General features: G+C 43.4%; 1 protein-coding gene across 2 annotated transcripts in view; it reads left to right on the forward strand.

Annotated features, from left to right (window-relative positions):
• The window catches only part of TRIM29 (tripartite motif containing 29), a 70,148-nt gene that overhangs the window by 43,781 nt on the left and 4,283 nt on the right, over positions 1-22,084 (forward strand). The window contains exons 5-9 of one of the 2 annotated variants that reach the window (XM_088458755.1): positions 9,395-9,487; positions 12,484-12,570; positions 14,379-14,462; positions 19,639-19,731; positions 21,311-21,387. In XM_088458755.1, coding sequence (XP_088314881.1) covers positions 9,395-9,487; positions 12,484-12,570; positions 14,379-14,462; positions 19,639-19,731; positions 21,311-21,387 — 434 coding nt within the window. The remainder of the gene's footprint in view (positions 1-9,394; positions 9,488-12,483; positions 12,571-14,378; positions 14,463-19,638; positions 19,732-21,310; positions 21,388-22,084) is intronic. The other variant, XM_088458756.1, reaches the window with a different exon arrangement.

Genomic DNA, 22,084 nt, shown 5'->3' on the forward strand with positions numbered 1-22,084 from the left:
TGGGTGGCAACTGGGTGGCAACAATGTGAGTGTCTCATGTGGGTGTCGTGGGCGTGTAGCCTAGAGTTACACCTTATTCTGAGTCATGTTTATGCCTAGGGGATGCCTATTTCATACAGAGAAGTAAACCCCTGTACTAGTGTTGGCATTTACTTCTGTGAATGGAAATAGTGAGACGGGGCGATACGTACGCATCAAGACATGCATATAGTCGCATTAGCAGTCCGTTACCAGAATATTCACAGTCTGTATACGGGAGTGCGGTAGTGTTTCTATGCTACAGGAAACACCCCCCCCCCCCCCCCCCCGAGGTGCACCAGCACAAAAACACAGAATATATATGGAGAAAGTGCTGATGAGGTGACAGGTTGTGAAATTGTAAATCTTTTTATAATGCTACTGCCTTCAGTAATGTTATCTATATTATACGGTACACCCAAACAATGGAAATGTGCCAGATCTAATAGAAATCTGTGGCTTCTGTAAGATGCAAATGTTATTATAATAGAAATGGTATTAAATACTTCTCAAACGTTTAGGAAAGTAAGATATTGTAATTTTATTTTATTTTAAGCATTGCCCTTATTTGACTAACGAATGCTACTTCAGGTAAGTTGAAAGCAGACAATGACTACAACTGTAACTGATGAAACTATCTAGCACAGGCCAAGTATTTCCTGTAGAGCCAGTACTGATAGAATCCTCATTACCTTGTTAATAGTAAACTGTCCGACCTTCTAAATATAGGTTTCCTGCTGTAACACTTCATTTCAGTCTTTCTACATTCCTAGCCGCCACAGAGATTCATACCGTTTTATAATAACGTCTTTATCATTAAGTATAAAATGATAATCATACATCTCAGCACAATAATTTGGCACAACAGTGCACCCAAAAAACGGTTGCTATAGATGCTGATAGAATCACCAGGCACCCATGCCATGGCGGTGGGTGTAGTGGTCACTGGTACCACGAGCTCAACTCCTTACAGAGGCACTAACTGTGTTGAGTTTGTTTGTTCTCGCTTTGTTTGTGTGGGTTTTCTCTGGGTGATCCGGCGTTCTCCCACACTCCAAAAACATACTGGTAGGTTATATGGCTTGTGAGAAAAAATAACCCTGGTGCGTATGAGTCTATATGGTAGGGAAAATAGATTATAACCTCTACCCGGGCAGGGACTGATGTAAATGACTGGCATAATCTCTGGAATTAGCTGCGGAATATGTGTGCGCTATAGAAATAGCTGGTAATATGATCATTTATTTCTGCACAATGAGCCTGAAATAATAGGAGTATCTATACTTTGCTAAAAATATCCATCACACTCTGGGTTTGATTCAGAGGTGTATGTTATTGCAGCTGCAACTATGTGTTTATGCTAATGCCGCAGCCAATGGGATTCATACAGAGACAGCGGCTACAGGTTGTGGTGCTAATCTGCTGCTGTGCGCATTATGGTAGGTGCAATTTCTCCATCGGGACATGGCTGCTGGGGCCAGTGCAACTTCGTCTTAAGACACTGTTGCTAACCGCGACATTCCAGCAATACGCCTGCGCCTGGCTAGCCATCCCCCTGTTACCACCCAGAAATGCCTTCTGTAATTGCCTCTCTCTGCTTCCAAATTCATCCTGCAGCTCTCGGCAGTGACCATTGGGAAGCATGCACAGTGCAACTCTGATGCATGCCGAAACTCATGCGTCAGTGTGCGGCATCAACACTGCGTGCATCTCTGAATCAGGCCCCCCGTTCTCTATCACTCTACTATTATAGCAGACAGAAGAGCTGATTTGCAATACCTGCATAAACATTAGCAACCGGTAATAAGACACTTTTGTTTCTTTGTTTAACTCCACTAAATAGATGAAATCTAATTGCTGCTTTTAGCAACTAATGTAAAATATGAGCCCCAGGGAGTGACTGAAAGCTTAGCAGAAATGCACTGTGCGATTGGTGTAATTATGCACAGGTCATGGATAACAGTGTCACACCAGCTTAAACATTTATAGTCTCAGCGCTTCCACTTGTACCAGACCCCATGTTACACACACACATTATCATTAACTTTTTGCGTCATATTCCCTGAAAAACACCCATTTTCGGCGGACATCTGCAAATATTTGGTATCCCCGCAATTTATTATGGATAGACCGCGGCAGATATCTCTGATAAGGATGGCGTTGTACTGCTGTAGCCTACCGGCTACACATTGCAAAACTGACCGTGAGAGGGTTCCTGCCGAACCCTCCAGGGCAATGGCCAACACTCATGCATGGTCGGTAGAGCCCAGGCACAATAGTAAAGAGATGGTCACTTCACTCCTTGCCCCTCGCAGGGAACATAAACATAAAATTATGTAGGTTGAGTTTTTAAAAAATACTGTTTCATGACTCTGCAATATTTTCCATCCATTGCAGTAGAGTTTATCCTAATAGTCTGTGGGTGGTATTTATTAATATTGTCGATGTTACCACGCAAATGAACAGTGCATAGCGCCACATATTGCAAGGATATACAATGTTTTTTTTGTTGGTAATTTATCAATCCTGAGCTTGTGATGGAAATTTTCACCTTCACCGGCAGCCTCCTCGCTATAATGGTGAGGACTTCAGGCAATATGCATATGCAAAGCAGACATGACCCAAAGGGAATCCTGCCAAGCCTCTCTGGTCTTGCAGGTCCCCCATGAATGGGTACTTGGTAGCGGCATCTCACGATGGTATTACCTACAGTAGCTTGTTTTCCGTCAGTTGATAGATAGAGCAGGCACCACAGTAACTACCCAGGTTATCTGACCTGGTCATGCCTAAAATGAGCTGATTGGTGGTTGTGGGGCATTCACCTCCCACTTTTTATGATCTCACAGGTTTAGCAGGGCAGACCTGTGTTCAGTGTGAACAGGGCTGACCTGGGAGTAACCCAGATCGAAGGTGCAGTGTAAATGGGTTTAACCTGGGTCTGACCAGGGTTGGAACCATGTCCAAAAACCCAGGTCGGACCTGGGTTTTAGGTGGAAAAGAGGTATACGATGGGAGTTCTATTAAGAAGTGATGTTGCCCATAGCAAACAATCAGATCCCAGGTATTATCTTCTAGAAGGTGCCAGATAAATGAGAAGTAGAATCTGATTGGTTGCTATGGGCAACATCACTTCTTAAATAGAACTCCCATCTTAGGAAATTTACCCCTAACAGTAGCCACTGAACAAAGAGTGGCTAGCAAGAGAAATCAGTAATGTCTATGCATCTCTCTTGTTAAATAGGAGGAAGCAATAGTAACCCGTTTCCCCGGCAAAAGGCCAGTGAAGGGGGTTGCCACTGCTTCATAAATAGACCCCTGTGCTTATATGTATTCAAAAACAGCAGCTTAGTAAGGTTCAAATGTGACTGTAATAGTATAATGCTTTATGCCTAATACTAGAGGACGTGTTGGTAAAGTATTTCACATGTCTAAACAAGGTGGATTTATTTACTGAGAATCCCCTAGGCGTAGAAATATGTATGGAAAATGAAAGTGTTCTACATAAATTATACATTACTATAACAAAATCTTGCTGCATACACACTTTTAGGGAGAGAAATGATTACTAACAAATAACAATCAGCAGCTGCGATCACTTCATTTAGGGGACCTGATTCAGAGTTTGGAGCAAATGAAAAAAAAATGAGCAAACAAGAAACGATTTCCTTCTAGACTAACCTACATGTTGCAGTGGAAGAGGTGCATTTATTTTTTGCATGCACGGGAAATACTGGCTACTTTTGCACGTAGTGAACGAATGCTGGGCAGCTTTGCTCTCACACTGCAATTTAGAATTGAACTAGGACACACTCCTCCCAGCTATCATTTTCTCTGCACATTTTACATCTGGCCCAATATGATTCTGAAAGGCGCAAATTGCTCCTTTTTAAAAAAAATTTACTTCTGTGAATCAAGCCCAGGGTCAGGTGCCTACGCAGTCATCTATAAGGGATGGGGGAGTTTCCAATTCTCTTTCTCTCTCTCTCTGTATATATATATATATATATATATATATATAATACATTAATACATACAGTCAGGTGCATAAATATTGGGACATTGACAGAATTTTCATATTTTGGCCTCTGTACACCACCACAATGGCTTTGACATGAAACAAACAAGATGTGCTTTAACTGCAGACTTTCAGATTTAATTTGAGGGTAATTACATCCAAATCAGGTGCACGGTGTAGCAATTACAACGGTTTCTATATGTGCCTCCCACTTTTTAAGGGGCCAAAAGTAATGGGACAAACTAAACAATCCTAAATCTAACTTTCACTTTTAATACTTTGTTGCAAATCCTTTGCAGGCAATTACAGCCTGAAGTCTGGAACGCATAGACATCACCAGACGCTGGGTTTCATCCCTGGTGATGCTCAGCCAGGCCTCTACTGCAAATGTCTTCAGTTCCTGCTTGTTCTTGGGGCATTTTCCCTTCAGTTTTGTGTTCATCAAGTGAAATGCATGCTCAATCGGATTCAGGTCAGGGGATTGACTTGGCCATTGCATAACATTCCACTTTTTAGCCTTAAAAAACTCTTTGATTGCTTTTGCAGTATGCTTCGGGGGAACCAATATACATACATGGGGGAAACCTTACAAGATAGGGTCATAAATGTCTAGTTTAGTGTTCATTCGATCACCATGCACCTGTCACAACCCGTGCAGTTCTTTCATGCCTGGGGTGTCTCTCTCTGCTCTGGTGCTTCTAGCACACTCTGGTCTGTATCTCAGCAGTTTGTTGCTTCAGGTGAGTGTGCTAGAAGCTCCAGAGCAGAGAGTGACACCCCAGGTAGGAAAGAGGAACTGCACGGGTTGTCCATCTGCACTGTGAAGCGCTGTCCAATGAGTTCTGAAGCATTTGACTAAATATGAGCATGTAATATTGCCCGAAACGCTTCAGAATTAATTCTGCTGCTTTTGTCAGCAGTCACATCATCAATAAATACAAGGGAACCAGTTCCATTGGCAGCCATACATGCTCACGCCGTGACACTACCACCACCATGCTTCACTGATGAGGTGGTATGGTTTGGATCATGAGCACTTGCTTTCCTTCTCCATACTCTTCTCTTCCCATCACTCTGGTACAAGTTGATCTTTGTCTCATCTGTCCATAGGATGTTGTTCCAGAACTGTAATGGCTTTTTTAGATGTTGTATGGCAAACTCTAATCTGGTCTTCCTGTTTTTGAGGCTCACCAATGGTTTACATCTTGTGATGAACCCTCTATATTCACTCTTGTGAAGTCTTCTCTTGATTGTTGACTTTGACACATATACACCTACCTCCTGGAGAGTGTTCTTGATTTGGCCAACTGTTGTGAAGGGGTTTTTCTTCACCAGGGAAATAATTCTTCTGTCATCCACCACAGTTGTTTTCCGTGGTCTTCCGGGTCTTTTGGTGTTGCTGAGCTCTCCGGTGCGTTCTTTCTTATTAAGAATGTTCCAAACAGTTGATTTGGCCACACCTAATGTTTTTGCTATCTCTCTGATGGGTTTGTTTTGATTTTTCAGCCTAATGATGGCTTGCTTCACTGATAGTGACAGCCAGGGCTGTTGCTAGGGTAGTGCGGCCAGTGCCATCGCACAGGGCACCACAGGTCAGGGGGTGCTGTTTGGGCCTGCCAAATTTCTGTTTATTATCATTCTTACTTGTAGTTTCCTCTTATTTCATCCGCAGCATCTCCTGGCCTCTCCTATCACTTCCCTGGCCCTTCCCCATGCCATTCCCCTTTTTTGTGTGTATTATGTCCCTTTGAAAAATGAGGGGGGCCAATGCTCTTTCTGGCACAGGGCACCAAAAAGTCTAGTTACGGCTCTGGTGACAGCTCTTTGGATCTCATATTGAGGGGGCATTATTGGGGGCTCATTACAGGGGGCATTACTGGTGGCTCACTACAGGGGGCATTACTGGTGGCTCACTACAGGGGGCATTACTGGGAGCACTACAGGGGGCATTACGGGGGCTTACTACAGGGGGCATTACAGGGGGCTTACTACAGGGAACATTAAAAGGAGCTTACTATAGGGGGTATTACGGGGGCTTACTACAGGGGGCATTACAGGGGGCTTACTACATGGGGCATTACAGGAGGCATTACGGGGGCTTACTACAGGGGGCATTACTGGGGGCTTTCTACAGGGGGCATTACTGGGGGCTTACTACTGGGAGCACTACAGGGGGCTTACTACTGGGGGCACTACAGGGGCCCTTACTACTGGGGCACTGCAAAGGGGGACCACTACTGGAGGTACTGCATAGGGGGACCATTACTGGGGGGCACTACATAGGCGGCACTGCATAGGGGGACCTCTACAGAGGGCACTGCACAGGGGGACCACTAATGGGGGAACCACTAATGGGGGAACTGCATAGGGGGCGGCAGCTGGGGCTGGCATAGGTGCTGGGGGGGTGGTACATTTTAATTTGGGAAGAGCACCAACATTTATCTTGCCTCTGGGCACCTGGGATGAAGTTACGCCACTGGCACAACTGCAGCAAATTCGAGTGAGGATACATCTGTAGCACAGGCATATATATATTACATATAACACACACACATTTCCGCAGGCCGGTACACACAAGACAATGTCTAGAGTTTATCGACCTCGTAAGCGACGGCACTCGGCAGAGTGGCGGCATCGGGAAGTGCATACACACTTGCCAATGTCAACAGCGACGGCGCAGGCCATGCCGCCTCGCTAATGATGTTGTCCGTCAAACCTGCATGCAGGTCCAGCGAGCGATGTAGCTGATGACGTGTGGAAGCGCGCATCGTCAGTGACATTAAGGGTAGTCACTAAACGATGTGTCTGATATGTCGTCCAATCGGATGACATATCATCTAGTGTGTACCCGGCATAACAGCAAGTCACTGAGGGAGGCGGGCCAAGCACTTTACATCATTAGCCCCTCCCCTCATTGCATAATGCCGTAATTCGTGAGTGTATAGGGGAGGGGTGGGGCTAAACTACTTACACTGTGAGGTCTATCGGGAGGGTTTCTCGGTTCTCAAAAACCCGTCCTAAGTGCCCCACTGAGGGTGTAAAGCTTCCAGATCTTGACGTTCCTCGTTAAGGATGTTTGTAAGCTTATGAGAATTTAGACCTTACGTTAGTATAGTTACTCTTCGTCAAGGTGTAAAAAGCATTATGTGTCAAAGACATGGTGATTTAATCGATTATATTTTACAGAACAAAAGCCAAAGGTGGAGTAGCATGTTTTTTTTTATAGCAAGCCTAATAACCTGGGGTGTTATGGGAACAATTCTAAATGAGCTCATTACATTTTAGATGAAAGTACTGATTCATAAATAGACAGTATTGTTTTAACACATCATCTAAACAGCATCCTTATATTGTATGCCAGATCACGGTTGCTTTCTTTTACTTGTGGTAGTTAAAGGACGGGTATACAATGGGTGTATGTTTTAAATCATTCACAGTTATGGCACTCAGGAGAGTGTCATATTATATAACATATGCAACAAAAAATAAAATTCCCTGCAAAGTGACACTTATGACCGGTTAAGGAGCAGAGCACATGCTGTAGAATATCTAGTTCAACAATGCAATGCTTATTAATGATAGAGTCTTTCATGTTCTCTGGATTTTTTTTTTTTACTTCATAACCAGTGCACAAAAATAAAGGTTGCTTCTATGCATGACTGCACACTTATATTGGTATATGGCTGTGGCATGAAGGTAAAATACATTGTTCAGAGTTAATATGACGTTCCACTATGTTATTATTATCTTTCTACTCCCTATAGACAGCTCAATCATCAGAGCAATTAGATTCTCCGTGTGTACAAATCCACCAATCCATTACTGCGTAATTCTAAAGCAGGTCTGTTAAGCAGTCACTGTCAGCTTTAGATAGAGGAGCGCCCCCTTCTAATATATCAGCCTGCTGCACAGCAGCGGAAGAGACCATGACAGGCATACTGCATTAGGTAGAAACACTCTAGTGACAGAGGGCCTGATTCAGAGCCAGACGCTATTTGCGGACGGTCGTTCTGAAAAAGGGGCCGGATATTTAAATTAAGCGCTCGCTCTTTGCGGTCTGTTGACGCCTCTATGTCTGAACGAGCGAACGAAACATGCGCTCGCTATTTTGAAAAAGCACCCCCTGGCCGCTTGCATCCTACGTCATCTCCGCTATTTATTAGATTAATCGAGACATCGAACGGCGTCTGAACTGCTCGCTATTCTTGTGGTAGCATTTTCCTACCGCAATCATGCGAGCAGTTCAGGCTAAAAGACAACCAAGTGACGTGGTCGATGACACTGCTTTGTTAATTATGCACACCCTTAAAACGCCGGTTTTGACCTTTTGGCACGCCTGCGTTCGGATCTCCACTCCCCGTTTTCAAGCACCTTCCCCTGTTACCACCCACAAACGCCTCATTCTGTCACTCAAATTAGCAGGCATCCGTTATTCTGCGAGCACACGATTTCCGACCCCAATGACTGGTTTGCGCATGCGTATTACAACCCATACAAATGCGCAGATGCGCGGACATCGCTCGGAGCGAACGAGCGGCCGCTTACGAGCGGCTCTGAATCAGGCCCAGTGTTTCATGTATATTTTGTAGCACAATAATACACAGTCTCTCTCTCTGTCTCTGTGCCTGATTCAAAAAGGAACGCAAGTGTGCGCACGCACGTACACACTCGGCCGCTGCGTGTATATGCTAATCAATGCATACGCACGTCACCCGCAGCATAAGATGCAGATGCCCAGAACTACACAATGCCGCCAACTTCCCTTTACTCAAAGCCTGAGTAGTCTGCAAGACAGCGGAAACATCGGTAACATCGAGAACCATGGAAACCATACGCACAATAGAGGTTGACCTGATATCGTGAAGGATTTTGGTCACTTCCTGCGGGCATCGAGTCATATGCCGCCGCACTGCCTTAATTATGCATGCCACTATAATGGCGTCCCAACGCACAGGCACACCTGCATTCGTCCAACAACCCCCCCGTCACCACCCACAAAAGGCACTTCCCTTCAATCAATATCAGAAGGGTCTGCGTACATACTGCGTGCAGCCTGCGTACTATTACCCGATCGCACTGGATAGTTCACTTACGCATGCGCAGTGCGAAAACATTGGCAGAGGGCGTGCGTTTTCTCCCTTGCGTTCCTTGCTGAATTAGGCCCTCTCTCTCCTTCTCTCTCTCTCTCTGTATATATATATATGTATATATATAGATATATACATAGATATATATAATTATATATAGATATATATATATATTTCAATGTTAAATAGTAACTTCACTTGCTCTTTAAATGCTGGATATTGTTAAAACTTTGTCCTAATTGGTGTGATAAACATCTTTATACTTCTCTTTTAGTGGAAAACAGATACATGATGAAAGATCTCACAAGTGATTGGAGTCAACCAAATGATTCATTTGGAAGGTTCAATTCTCTCTTCAATGTGAAAGGTAACCAGCACATCCCATGGTGCTTCAATTTTTTTTAATTTAAGGTCTTATTTAGTTTACACTATTATTATTATTATTATTATTATTATTATTATTTTTATTATTATATAATAACAAAAAATTAAAATTAAATAAAAATAATAATAATAATAATGTGGATATAAAATCATCCCTTTTGGCCACCTGTGTGTGTGTGTCAATGACCCTGTTCCCAGATATTCGTGTGCCAGGATTTGTACCTGTGGCAAGCTTTAGATACAGATATTTTTTTCTGATGATCTTTTTAGTAACATTTCCCCTCTACAGTATTTTACTACTGTCTGGTGTAAACGTAGAAGAGAGGTGATTGGAAGCGTTATGTGTTATGATGAAGATTAGCTGGTTATGTTCAAGAAACAAATGTATACAAAACACAATGGGCTCTATTTACAAAGCAGCGGCTTTTGTAAGCCACCGTTTCCAGGCAGGTTGGAGGTGAAAATGTAAAACAGCGCTTGCAGTTAGGGTAAAGCACGCCAGGCTTTACACTATCTGCGAGTAACATTTTAAATATACACCTACATCCCGCCATGAAGTGGCGGTTTACGAAAGTCGCCACTTCCTAAATAATAACCAATGAATATAGCAATGAATGTATAATTCGAATTTGTATGTAGAAAATAGAAATGTTATTTTACATGATGGAAATTAAATTATATGTTGTTAAAAATTACAGTTGATTGGACACCATTTAAAATACTGTAAGCATATGGCAGCCAGTTTTGTTAATAAACCATCCCCAAGCCATAATATGATAGATTGACAATTGTTTTGCTGCCAAAACCATTTGCCATGATATAATGTGCAAATTACAGCTTTGGTTCGGAACACTTGTTTTCACTAGACAATTGCTGATTATACACAATATATGTTAGCACAAGGTACCTTTGCAACTCCATTACTAAAACCTAACACTCTTATATTTTCATAGCACTGCATGCCTAATTGCAGGATGAAAATACACTTTTTATTCTCTGCTTGCACATAATCGAGACTTCATTCTATTTCAATAGAAGTAATTTAATTTGTGTTTTTATAAAAAAAAGACCCAGAACCTGCTCTTGTTTATCTAGAGCTTTACAGACTAATGAGAGACTTTCATTGAGCGCTCCCTCTAACAAAATTGTTACTCCCCACAGCCCCGATCTAATTACTTTGCTAGAAAATATAAAAGAATTAAAGAAACGTCTTTCAAAAATATTGACAGGAAAAACAACATTCACATTTAAAATGATAGTTAACTCTGCTTGTGTATCATTTTCATAGATATACAGTATAAGCTCTTCTAGGGCCATGGTGACCCCTCCTCATTACAGTAATGACGGGCACAGCTACCAGAGACCTCTGGCATAGGTCATAGGTCATGTTGAAATGCAGTATATGCAAGTGCAGTCTATGTTAGCTGTCTCTGACTACTATAATTAGCATTTACGGTCACATGGATTCTTTAAGAGGCTCATGTATGACACAAGCAGAGGTCATGGTAAGGTATTATAATTAGAAGGCCAGAACTATGCAAATATTACAACCTTTAGCAGCATCTTGTGGTTAACAGTGCTCTTGGGCCAAATGTAATAGGGTGAGAGTTTAGAAAATGTGAGAGTTTAGCAGTATATCAGCTAAATATTTGTATATTTATATTACACTAGCTGGGATACCCGACGTTGCTCGTGTGGAAGACTGGACCTTGAAGTCCATCAGCAACCTTTATTTATCAGTGCAGAACAGAAATCACTGCAGAACAGAAATCAGTGTAGAACAGAACTCATTGCCAAGCAGAAATCTTTGCAGACCAACATTGGAGACCATGGTATATGAAAATATGCTTGGAGGAAATGAGTAACTGTCAGTGCAGGTGCAGTGTGACAGTTGATCCTCTGACTCACTGCTCTTCCATTGGAGCTCTGCCTGCCCTCCACTGGTACATATCAGCCTGTACCTTCAGATCAGTGTAGTTTTAGGCACTGGAAGACATCCTGAGAGAACGTGCCTAGACCAAAATTTCAAATCATAGTTTCCACTGTCTACTTGGTGGCCACCTTGTAGATTTCCATGGTCTTGACAAACTTCAAACATAGCTGATAGGCTAATCATGCTCAAACTACACCACCATGCCAAACTTGATGGAGCTAGGTACAAAACTCTGGCTGTGCATAAAGGACAAACACACACACTTATTATATACTGTAGAATGGTAGCTACCTTTTGTGCAATAATTGAAAAACATTTATGTCTATCTATCTGTCTGTCTGTATATCCATCCGTCCATCCATTATTAAATATGCTAACTAAAGACTAGATAAAATTGATTTTTGTTTAATTACCATGATAGATCTTCTTGAAATAATTTGTCATTGTCATTTAAAGGGTAATCTCATAAATATTAGTATATTATTGAGTTAGTGGTTGAGAAAATGTCATCCTCTTCAGGAAGATTAACTGCTGACATTAAAACTTATAATGGATATTTAAAAAAAAGTGATCTGAGACAAATAAATCATTTATGCATATATCTTAAGGTGCCCACACACATAGCGATAGCGGTATACTTACGATCCAACGATGTGTCCGATTTCCCTTGAAATTATCCCCGGCAGCTCAGCACACGTTCGGCACACGATATGCACACGATATGCTGTCCAATCGTCATACGATCTCCTGCAGCCAGACTTTTCTATCGTGTATTGTGTCCTAGATTGTCAGATCTGCCGTACTGCATGGCAGGTCTGACGATGCGATGTGCGACCTGCGGGGGCATGCATCGCATGGTGATCGTGAGTGGGGACTCACGATTTGGGCATTTTTTACCCGATCTGTCGTTCCAATGTGTCGGAATTGGTGAGATCGGGAAAAAAAATCGCTATGTGTGTGGGCACCTTCAGTTCTTTAATTTTGCTGGTTGGGGAATAATTGTAATTTCCACACTGACAAAAACTAATCTGTATTTTCTCCATCAGGTAGTCGGCAGTCTTACCAGTCCACTCCTGTGCGTTCTTTAGCTGACAACCCTGCCTCAAGCCTAAACAGCATCTATGGAAACAAAGGTATAATGACTGACTACAAGGTGTATTTTAGAGCTCCTGTTATTTTTTTTACTGTGTACTTTTAAGTGTCATGAGTTGCCTTTACATGTAGGACATCATTTACATCAAGACCACTTCATTGGGCTTCCCTATTATGCAGGCAGCTTCAGATTAGCTCCAAGACTTGCCACACTCATTACTCAATCTGAAATAAATGTCTTGAACAACTATAAAACTTCAAATAAAATGAAACAAAAAAAATCATGATACTTGTGTACTCAATGGGCTCATAGCAAAGAGAACCCAATGAATGTTTTAAATGGTACTGGTGTACTTTACGTACACAAGTACCGAAAGTTGTCCCCACCTAATGAAGAAAGTTGTCCCCTCGCGGGCTCACTACGCTCACCACAAGGTTATGTTCCACCTCTATGCCCACTTGGATGGTAGGGAACGATGCTGGACACTGGCTGATGACGTCAGGGTCCTCTCCGTGAAGGGGATTTAGACATTACCATGATTGATAATAATAATGAGTATAGGACACTTGGGTTCTCTCTGCAATGAGTCCATAAAGTACACAAGTACCAAAATCATGAATACTGAAAGCCATTATGTAATGAGGGGCGGTTGGGGGCAAAAAAAAACACAAAGAGGTCTATTTTAGGCATAACTTTACTTCTAGAACTTATAGTAAGAGTCATGTACAAGTAGGGCTTCACAAAGGAGTCTCAGGGCTTGATTCACTACTGTACGCAACTGCGATTACGTACACAATCGGCCAATTGATGCGTACTGTGTACGCATTGCAGTGCGCGTGGTGGTGGGGGGTGGTCGGGGAAATGTAGGCATGCCAGTGCGTTCGTACGCCGTTGCAGGGGCGTGCATAAATTAGCCACTGCGATGCCATACGCAGTCTGAGGTCTCATAGCGTGCGTGGTTGTTAGTAATTTCTGAGTAAGGTCAGAGCTTGTGCAAGTGTGTGTGAGGTACGATGGTACTTGATTGTACCGATGGTTTTGCTATTCTGCTAAGTATTACAGATGTATGTATGGTAAAGTGGGCGTCCTTATGTAGCGCTGAGTTTGCATTGCGATCACAATGGATTAGCATACTATCGCAGTTGAACTGCGCGCGTACGCAATATTGCGTCCTGTGGTGAATCAGGCCCTCAGTGCTTTGTCAAGTCAATTTAGGAGCATTTTTTAGATACATACATCAGTGTGCTCTGGGCATGGTAAAAATTCAGTATTGTTAATGTGTTTTTTTTTTAAGATACAAATAATTTTTATTTGCAGTAAATACATGTCCTAATACTTAGATTTTTGTATTTTTGTGCGTATTGTCTGTGCTTTATATTGTGCATTGCTCAATTCACACAATAACAACTGCATGCTGTAATTATCTGTTACACTTGTATCGCTTGGTCCAGTGAACTCATAACTGGATCTGTTTTAATTGTTCATAATTAACTAGCGTCTAATGTATACTAGTCTGTACTAACCTTTCTTCTCGATCATACAGCATAGTACTAAATCCTCTTTAACTTTTGGATTTGGTCATTTAAATTTCCGATGATAAAAAAAAATTGAGCAACAATAAAATGCTGTACATAAAAATCGTGTACAATATACAGTATATATATATATATGTAGATATCCGCAATTTATGTACACGTAATATTGAATGTAAATCCTCATGTAGTTCATATTTAAATATATATTAGTGTCCCAAATCTTAATGAAATGAAGTCCTGTGGAGCTATTAATTAAATAAGAGTAGCTTTTGTCTGTAGATTAATTCTCAAAAGTGAGCACCTCTTCTTATAGGATCTTACAGGTCGTGGGACTCTCCTCCCCTCCAGACCCAAGAGGACACTTCCAGCTATTCAGCATCGAACTTTTCTCAGAAAGGTATTCCTGCTGGTTCTGGTGCTAATTTCAATAACTGCTAGTGTTATCGATTGTATAAATCAGAGTGGCCATAATCTACTGGGGTGCCTCATATTGTGATCACTACACACGCTTCCTAGCATGCTCGGGGTGGGCAATAAGTTGACCTCCAGCTGTTGTTGAACTACAAATCCCAGCATGCATTGCAACATTTTTAGCATGGCCTTATAGCAAAACTGTGGCAGGGCATTCTGGGATGTGTAGTTTTACAACATCTGGGAGTGGGGAGCTTATTGCCCACCTCTACCTAAGTTCTTCTCTAACGTGTAATCGGTATCTCCTCCTCAGTGAGGCTGTCTCTGGGCCTGATTCAGAGCCGCTCGTAAGCGGCCACTCGTTCGCTCTGAGCGATGTTCGCACAACTGCGCATGCGTATGGGTCATAATGCGCATACGCAAAACAGTCATTGTGGTCGGAAATCGTGCGCTCATAAAACAGCGAGGGGCTGCTAATTTTATTGACAGAATGTACCGTTTGGGTGGTAACAGGGGAAGGTGGAGATCCGAACGCAGGCGTTTAATGGGAGTGCATAATTAGTAAAGGAGCGTCATTGACCACGTCACTTGGTTGTCTTTTAGCCTGAACTGCTCTCAGTGATAGCGGTAAGAAAATCCTACCACAACCACTGCGAGCAGTTCAGATGCCTTTCGATGTACCCGATTAATCTAATAAGTACCGGAGAGGACGTGTGATGTGAACGGCAAAGGGGCGTCTTTACAAAATAGCGAGCTGATTTTTCGGACGCTCGCTCAGACATAGAGGCGTCAACACACTGCAAAGAGCGAGCGCTCAATTTAAATATCCGGCCCTTTTTTAGAACGAGCGTCCGCAAATAGCGTCCAGCTCTGAATCAGGCCCTCTGTTCTGTAGATAATGTTCTGCAACTAGCGTTTGTGAAGGAAATCTTTAATTCATAAACTCTTTAAGAATTTAGGGGGCAATTCAGACTGGGACGCTAAGCTGCGCTCTCTCGCAGCCAAAAGGGGCCCGGTATGCAAATTCTGCGATCGCGCTGTCTGGTGTAAGGACGCCCTCTATGTCTTAAAGATCGATGGCAGAGTGAACGCACGCCGGTATAAAGGCGCCAAGTTTTCTTTTTTAACACATGTCATCTCCGGAAAGTATATGATTAATCAGAACCATCAAGAGCCATCGGAGCTGCACGCAGCGCTTGAGTTAGACCCTACCCCGCCGCAAGCACTACGATCACTGCAGGCTGAAATCCAACCAAGTGACATGTATAATGACGCATCTTTGCTAATTATGCACACCCATAAAACAATGTTTAGACGCCCAGACACGCCTGCATTCGCACTACCACTCCCCCGTTCACAAGCACCTTCCCCTGTTACCACCCAAAAACAGCACTATCTGTCACTCAAACTAGCGCTCAGTTGAGTGACTCGCGCATGCGCATATTGTCGCAAACGCATGCGCAAACGGACGTTTATCAGCCAGAGCGTGCTTCCGCGGATTAGCGTCCGAGTCTGAATCGGGCCCTTATTCTTGTCTGCATTGAGATTTCACAGGGGGAATAAGAGAATGAGCCTTATAATTTGTCACTGTATGTAGCTGATAATAGCCAGGGTTTTAGAAAAGCTAATTTCCACTCTCATATCACAATGAATGAATACTGGGTCTCATTCAGACCCGCTCGCGAGCGCAGGACGCTCGCAAGCGGGTCGATGGTACCCGAATGTGCATGTGCACGACAGAGGGAGCTCCGTCGTGCGCATGCGCGAGACCCGGCGAGCGACAGGGTAGTCTCACACCAAAGGGGGCGTGCTGTCGTTGGTGAGTGACAGCACACCCCCTTTGGTGGGCGTGCCGGGGCGTGGCTGCCCAGACGGAGCCAAAATCACTCCAAGGCTTGCGGCAACGAGACCCTACCGCAGGGTCTCGTCGCAAGCCCGATGGTCACGATAGTCTTCACCATCGCGACCATCATCATGGACGCTCGCATAAGCTGTGGGTGGTAACCCACAGCTATGCGAGCGTCCAAGAGGCCGCTCCAAGTCTAGGTAGGAGGGCCCTGATTCAGAGCGAGCGCTCTGGTCAGAGCGCCCGGCTCTGAATCAGGCCCACAGTTTAAACACACTAGCATTTACAAAGTGCCATTTCCGACTTTTCTGACATCAAACACGTGGCCTGATTCTGAGATTTACGCTAATGCAATCGCAACTGCGATCTCTCACGGATCGCAGTTGCTAGATTATGCTAATGCTTTCCAAAGCATAACCCAGCATAGGGACGCCGCTGCTGCCTTCTCATATCCTTCCGATGATGTGCGACAGGATAAACATCTGTAACATTGACACACATCGGGCAGTCACGCAGCATGAAAGTCACGGCTGACCAGCTGCAAACATAGCGTCTCTCCTGACACGCAGAGAGCTCTCATGCTGTGAAGGAGATAACAGTGGCTAATTTATGCATGCCCGTGATACGTCATTTAAACGGTCAGACACGCCTACGTTTTTCTAACCGCCCCTCGTTACTTCCTCCAAAAGCTGTCACTCTTTAAAAAGGGAATACTGATAAATACTGTAAAATAGTCAGAAAACCCCCATGCTGCTTTTCACTCAGCCCATGGGATAAGGGACCTCATTCAGAGTCGGTCGTAGCGGCCGCACGGTCGTACGCCACCGATGTTCGCTAAACTGCGCATGCGTAAAGTTCGCAATGCGCGTGCGCAAACTAGCTGCTACTGTCAGAAATTTCTCTCTCCTTGAACACAGCCAGGTCGGTAGTTTGAGTGACAGATTGAGGCGTTTGTGGGTGGTAACAGGGGAAGGTGCTTGAAAACGGGGGAGTGGAGATCCGAACGCAGGCGTGCCTAATTATGCGAATGGCGTTTTATGGGAGTGCATAATTAACAAAGTAGTGTAATGGCACACGTGACATGGGTGGTCTGTACACTGACCTGATCGTAGTGCTTAAGAGAGGGTATGGTCAACCTTATGCTCTACGACCAGTTCGGATGGTTCCCGATGGTCTCGACTAATCCTTATATGCCCGGACATGACGTGTAATGCGTACGAGAAGGGGGCGTATTTTCTGTCTTACGGCCGCATCCTCCCCTTGGTCGGCCAGCTAACGATCCGATCTTAAGGACGCAACTTGCGAGGGCATCATTTGCATATCCGGCCCCTTTTTCCTTCTGACCGTGCGGCCGCTACGACCGACTTTGAATGAGGTCCTAGGTCTCTAATGGCTGAAATCAAAGACACTCTATTGAGGTGACAAAGGCTCAACAAACTTCCATACATCGATGTGCCATTGCCTCATGATTACCATTGATGCTATGTTTCCCTAAAAAATAGAAGTGTTTATAATCCTGTATTAATTAATCGCTAATAACATATGTAAAATAGGAGCCAGGTAATTACAATTTTATGTGCGCTAATCACTGTCGTTGTGAGTCTTCATGCCAGGCGTGGTCCATGTATCAGTCTGTCAGTGTCAGTCTGCGTCAGTGTTGATCTGTCTGTTGAATAATTATTTTTTAAATTAAAACTGACATATTAATTCACCTCGGAGGTATGTACCCTGTAGAAAACACGTGTTCCAACATGTCTCCACAGAGAGATAATACTCTGCTTGTACTTTGAGCATCGTTTTCCAGCTGCAGTCACCTGGGATGAGTTGCTTATCAGACGTTAAATACATTTTTAACATCACATCAGGTTGTTGCAAATAAAAATGAACATGCAAAGCAGAAACAGAGGGGGCTATCATTAAGCGTTTTCTAAATACATGAATGTTTAGTACAGTAAGTACTCTGAGATAAACAAATTCACCTTCCCTCTTGATCAGCGAGGAGAAGGGGGAATGTGTAGTGCATTTTAGTGTGCCCAAAATTCTAAACAGCCCATGTGAGCAGTGGCCTTCTCCCTCTCCAGTCCCATACCCATGGGAAGGGCTGGCATACATGAGGAAGGCTGGCACTGGAGAGACTCAGTTTTGCCTGTTTGACTTATTACAGTATCCTCAGGACCCCAAACAAGTCACATTTCCCAGGTCACCTAACAGGTGCACAGGTGTATTCATTACTCACTGACACATTTTAAAAGATCCACAGGTGGAGAAATTATTTCACTTGTGATTCTGCGAGGAGACCTGGAAAACATGCACTGTTTGGGGTCCTGAGGACTGAGGGCCTGATTCAGAGCCAGTCGCTCTGACAGAGCGCTCGCTCTGAATCAGGGCCGGTCTTTTTTTTTTTTTAGAACGGCCTCCTGGCCGCTCGCATAGCTGTGGGTGACCACCCACAGCTATAGTGAGCGGCCACGATGATGGTCGCGATGGTCAAGACCATCGCGACCATCGGGCTTGCAACAAGACCCTTGTGGTAGGGTCTTGTTGCCGCAAAGCCCCAGAGAGATTTCGGCTCTAACAGAGCCGGAATCTCTCCACTGACATCACTTGTGATGTCAGTGGGGCCGGCCCCAAACGGTAGGCGTTCTCATGGGAACGCCTCCGTTTGGGCAGCCAGCCCCCCGGCCTGCCCACCAAAGGGGGTGTGCTGTCACTCAACATCAACAGCACGCCCCCTTTGGTGCGAGACCCGGGGCGACGGATTGCCCGTTGCTATCCGGGTCTCGCGCATGTGCACGACGGAGCCGGCTCCGTCGTGCGCATGCGCTCTGGGCCACCATCGACCCGGTTGCGAGCGCTCAGCGCTTGCGACCGGGTCTGAATCAGGCCCTGAGTTTGAGAACCTATTACTTAGTATGTAAGTGGGAGTATTGTAATTTATTTAAGAGCTCAATGGCTTTAATCCCATAAAATAATAAATAAATCCTGATCATAGGTCCATTTCTAAAAAGTAATTTTAGTTATCCTAGTCTGCTTATTTTTATGATTGGCTAAAGACCGCATAATGTACTACTCACATATGGCGGTTAATGTTGAACCTATCTAACTGTTACTATTATGGTGGTAGAAGATGTTCCAAAATCTTTCATGAAAAATCACACCTGGTGTTTCTCCTTTACTTTCACCTCTTTCATTTGAAATGTCATACAATAAATAATTTTTTTTCCTTTTTCTCTGGTTCAGCTGCAATGTAATCATAATGACCTGTTTTGCACCTCTAGCCATAAATGTATTGAAATGCTTTCTTCATTTATCCCAGTCACCAGCCAAATGCCATCCTTCCAATATCAATCCAGCATACAAGCCACAGAGACCACCAGTCAGCCAGAAAGCAATCCATTTAACATGAACGGTACGTTTTTAATTGACTTCATTATTCTACTGTATGTATCACACATGGTATTGTTACTGTGAGCACAATTCTGAGGACAAGATAAGTGGTCTATACTCCAGTGTTTTGACCTACAGAGAGATCATTTCAATGCATTGGAATTAAGATCACTTATGCAGCATTTTCTACCTTGCCCCTTGTCTTCACTATGTCAATTGTCTATCTCGCCATGTCTGTGAACACTTGTTTTTACAAACTGAAATTGATGATAAAGGGAGCATCTGTGTCCTATTTCATAATTCATTCATGTAACACAAATCCTCGCAAAGTTACTTAGCCTGCTCAGGTAGTCAGCCTGCACATGCATACAGGCTGTATAATAGAAGGGGAGATGGGGATGGGTATGGGATCCCAGCGCTCGAGATCCCGGCAGTCAGGAAACTGACACCTGCATCCTGACAAGGTTAGAATACCAATGCTTGTCGGTCAGTATTCTAACCCTCCCTCCCTGGTGCCTGACCCTAACCTCCCCCTAGTGCCTAAACCTAACCTCCCCCTCCCTTCACCCTAAAACTAACTCTCTCCCCTTAGTGCCTAATTCTAACCCTCCCCCTAGTGCCTAACCCTAACCCCTAACCATACTGATTGGATGCTATGGGCCACTTCTCCACCCTATCTCTCTCCAAGGTTTGATGCCTCTCCCCCAGAATGTTTGACTGCGCACAATGGCCAAGGGAGATTTGATTCAATAAGGGTTCTTCGCTAAATCCTATACATGGGCGTAACTACCATAGGTGTAAGGGGTGCAGCTGGTATGGTGCCTAGATCTGGGCAAAATAGTATGGGGGATATATTATTTTCTATATTATATAGTATAGGGGTGAATTAAGGCCATAGTAGTAACCAGCACATAAGGGGGAAAATATCTTAAAACTAAAGGTAATTGAGAAAGGGTAAATCTGAGTTTGACTCAGTGGCGTATCTATAATGGGTGAGGGTGTACCAGGGGGACAGACACAGAACATCCTGATCCCATACATTATACTTACCTCTTCAGAGACCTGTATTGGCGCTGCAGAAATCACTGTGAAAATGGCACGGGCACTATTTTCCTGGAGATTTGTGCAAACGCAGTGGAGAAATCACCAGGAAAATGGCATGGGCGCCATGTTTCCGGAGACCTCCACATCTGCAGTAGTGCCAAAGGCTACTCGCACCTGTGAAGGATGGAGAAGAAGGGTCCTGCATGGAGGCTGCACATGGATATTTTCCTCTCTCAAGCTGCCCTTGGTTGGACTCCTGACGTTTATGTTAATATAACTGACAAATGTCAATAGACAATGGGCAGGGGAATGCAAAGATTGATGCCTACATTTCTTTTAGAGCCAAATCTCTAGCATTTTCTAATATGGGAGACGCCACTTTATTACACTCATCTATGTTGCTGAATTATTCATAACTTGCCAAGCCACAAACTTGTGGATCATATTGGACCGACTCATCTAGCTGGTTCTCTTCTCTGGGTATATAATAATCCGATTGTTTACTTTTTCTATTACTGTAACAAACTTCTTTTTTTTTTTTTAATAATGCTTTATAGTGTATCCAATGATGACGAGACACCAGCCAGCAAAAGCTTTGCCACAAACCTGGAAATCTTCAAAGCAGAGTCTGCTGGTGAGTTCTGTCTACTGAGATTAGGCAGGGATGTTATGTTACTATGCATTTATTATTTACATGAAATTAAAATCACCATCGAATGCCCAAGATTGCTTTAGATAAGATTTTTTTTTAAACTTTTTAAAGTGTTGTAAAGTGGTTCCTGTGTGACAAAGAAACCCATTTACAGTTACTACAAACACCTCTATGGTAAATTGAGCACTCTTCTGGCTGGAAGATAGAAACATTATAATATGCTCATGTGACACTAGCAGGGGAATCACTTTCAAGGGTTTCGAGGAAAAGGGGAAAAAGACAAAAGACAGTCTGATTATATATTTTTGTATCAATATTCTACGTTTTTATTTAAGGAAAGGGAAAGGTGACAATGTATTGTATTATATGTAGATCATATTGTATAGGACACCATTTCAGATGCTTTTCAAACACCATCCGTATTGGTGTATTTTAAAATATTGATAAAATAAAATGTATATGTGTGGCTTGCCCACACATTTACATCTGTCTGTTTTGCATTGTATAAAAAGTAGCTTTCCCATAGTGCCAGCAATGGGAGCCCTCAAGAATTATAGATAACGTATTGATTAATTATTATATAACAATAATAATGATCATTACAATGTCACCAAATGATTAAACTGTATCTTTTTAGCTTACCCAAATAAAAAAAATTCTATGTAATCAGTGCCCATCT

This window comes from Taudactylus pleione, unplaced genomic scaffold (genome assembly GCF_031769625.1).
Source record: "Taudactylus pleione unplaced genomic scaffold, aTauple2 ptg000848l, whole genome shotgun sequence".
Taxonomy (NCBI): Eukaryota; Metazoa; Chordata; class Amphibia; order Anura; family Myobatrachidae; genus Taudactylus; species Taudactylus pleione.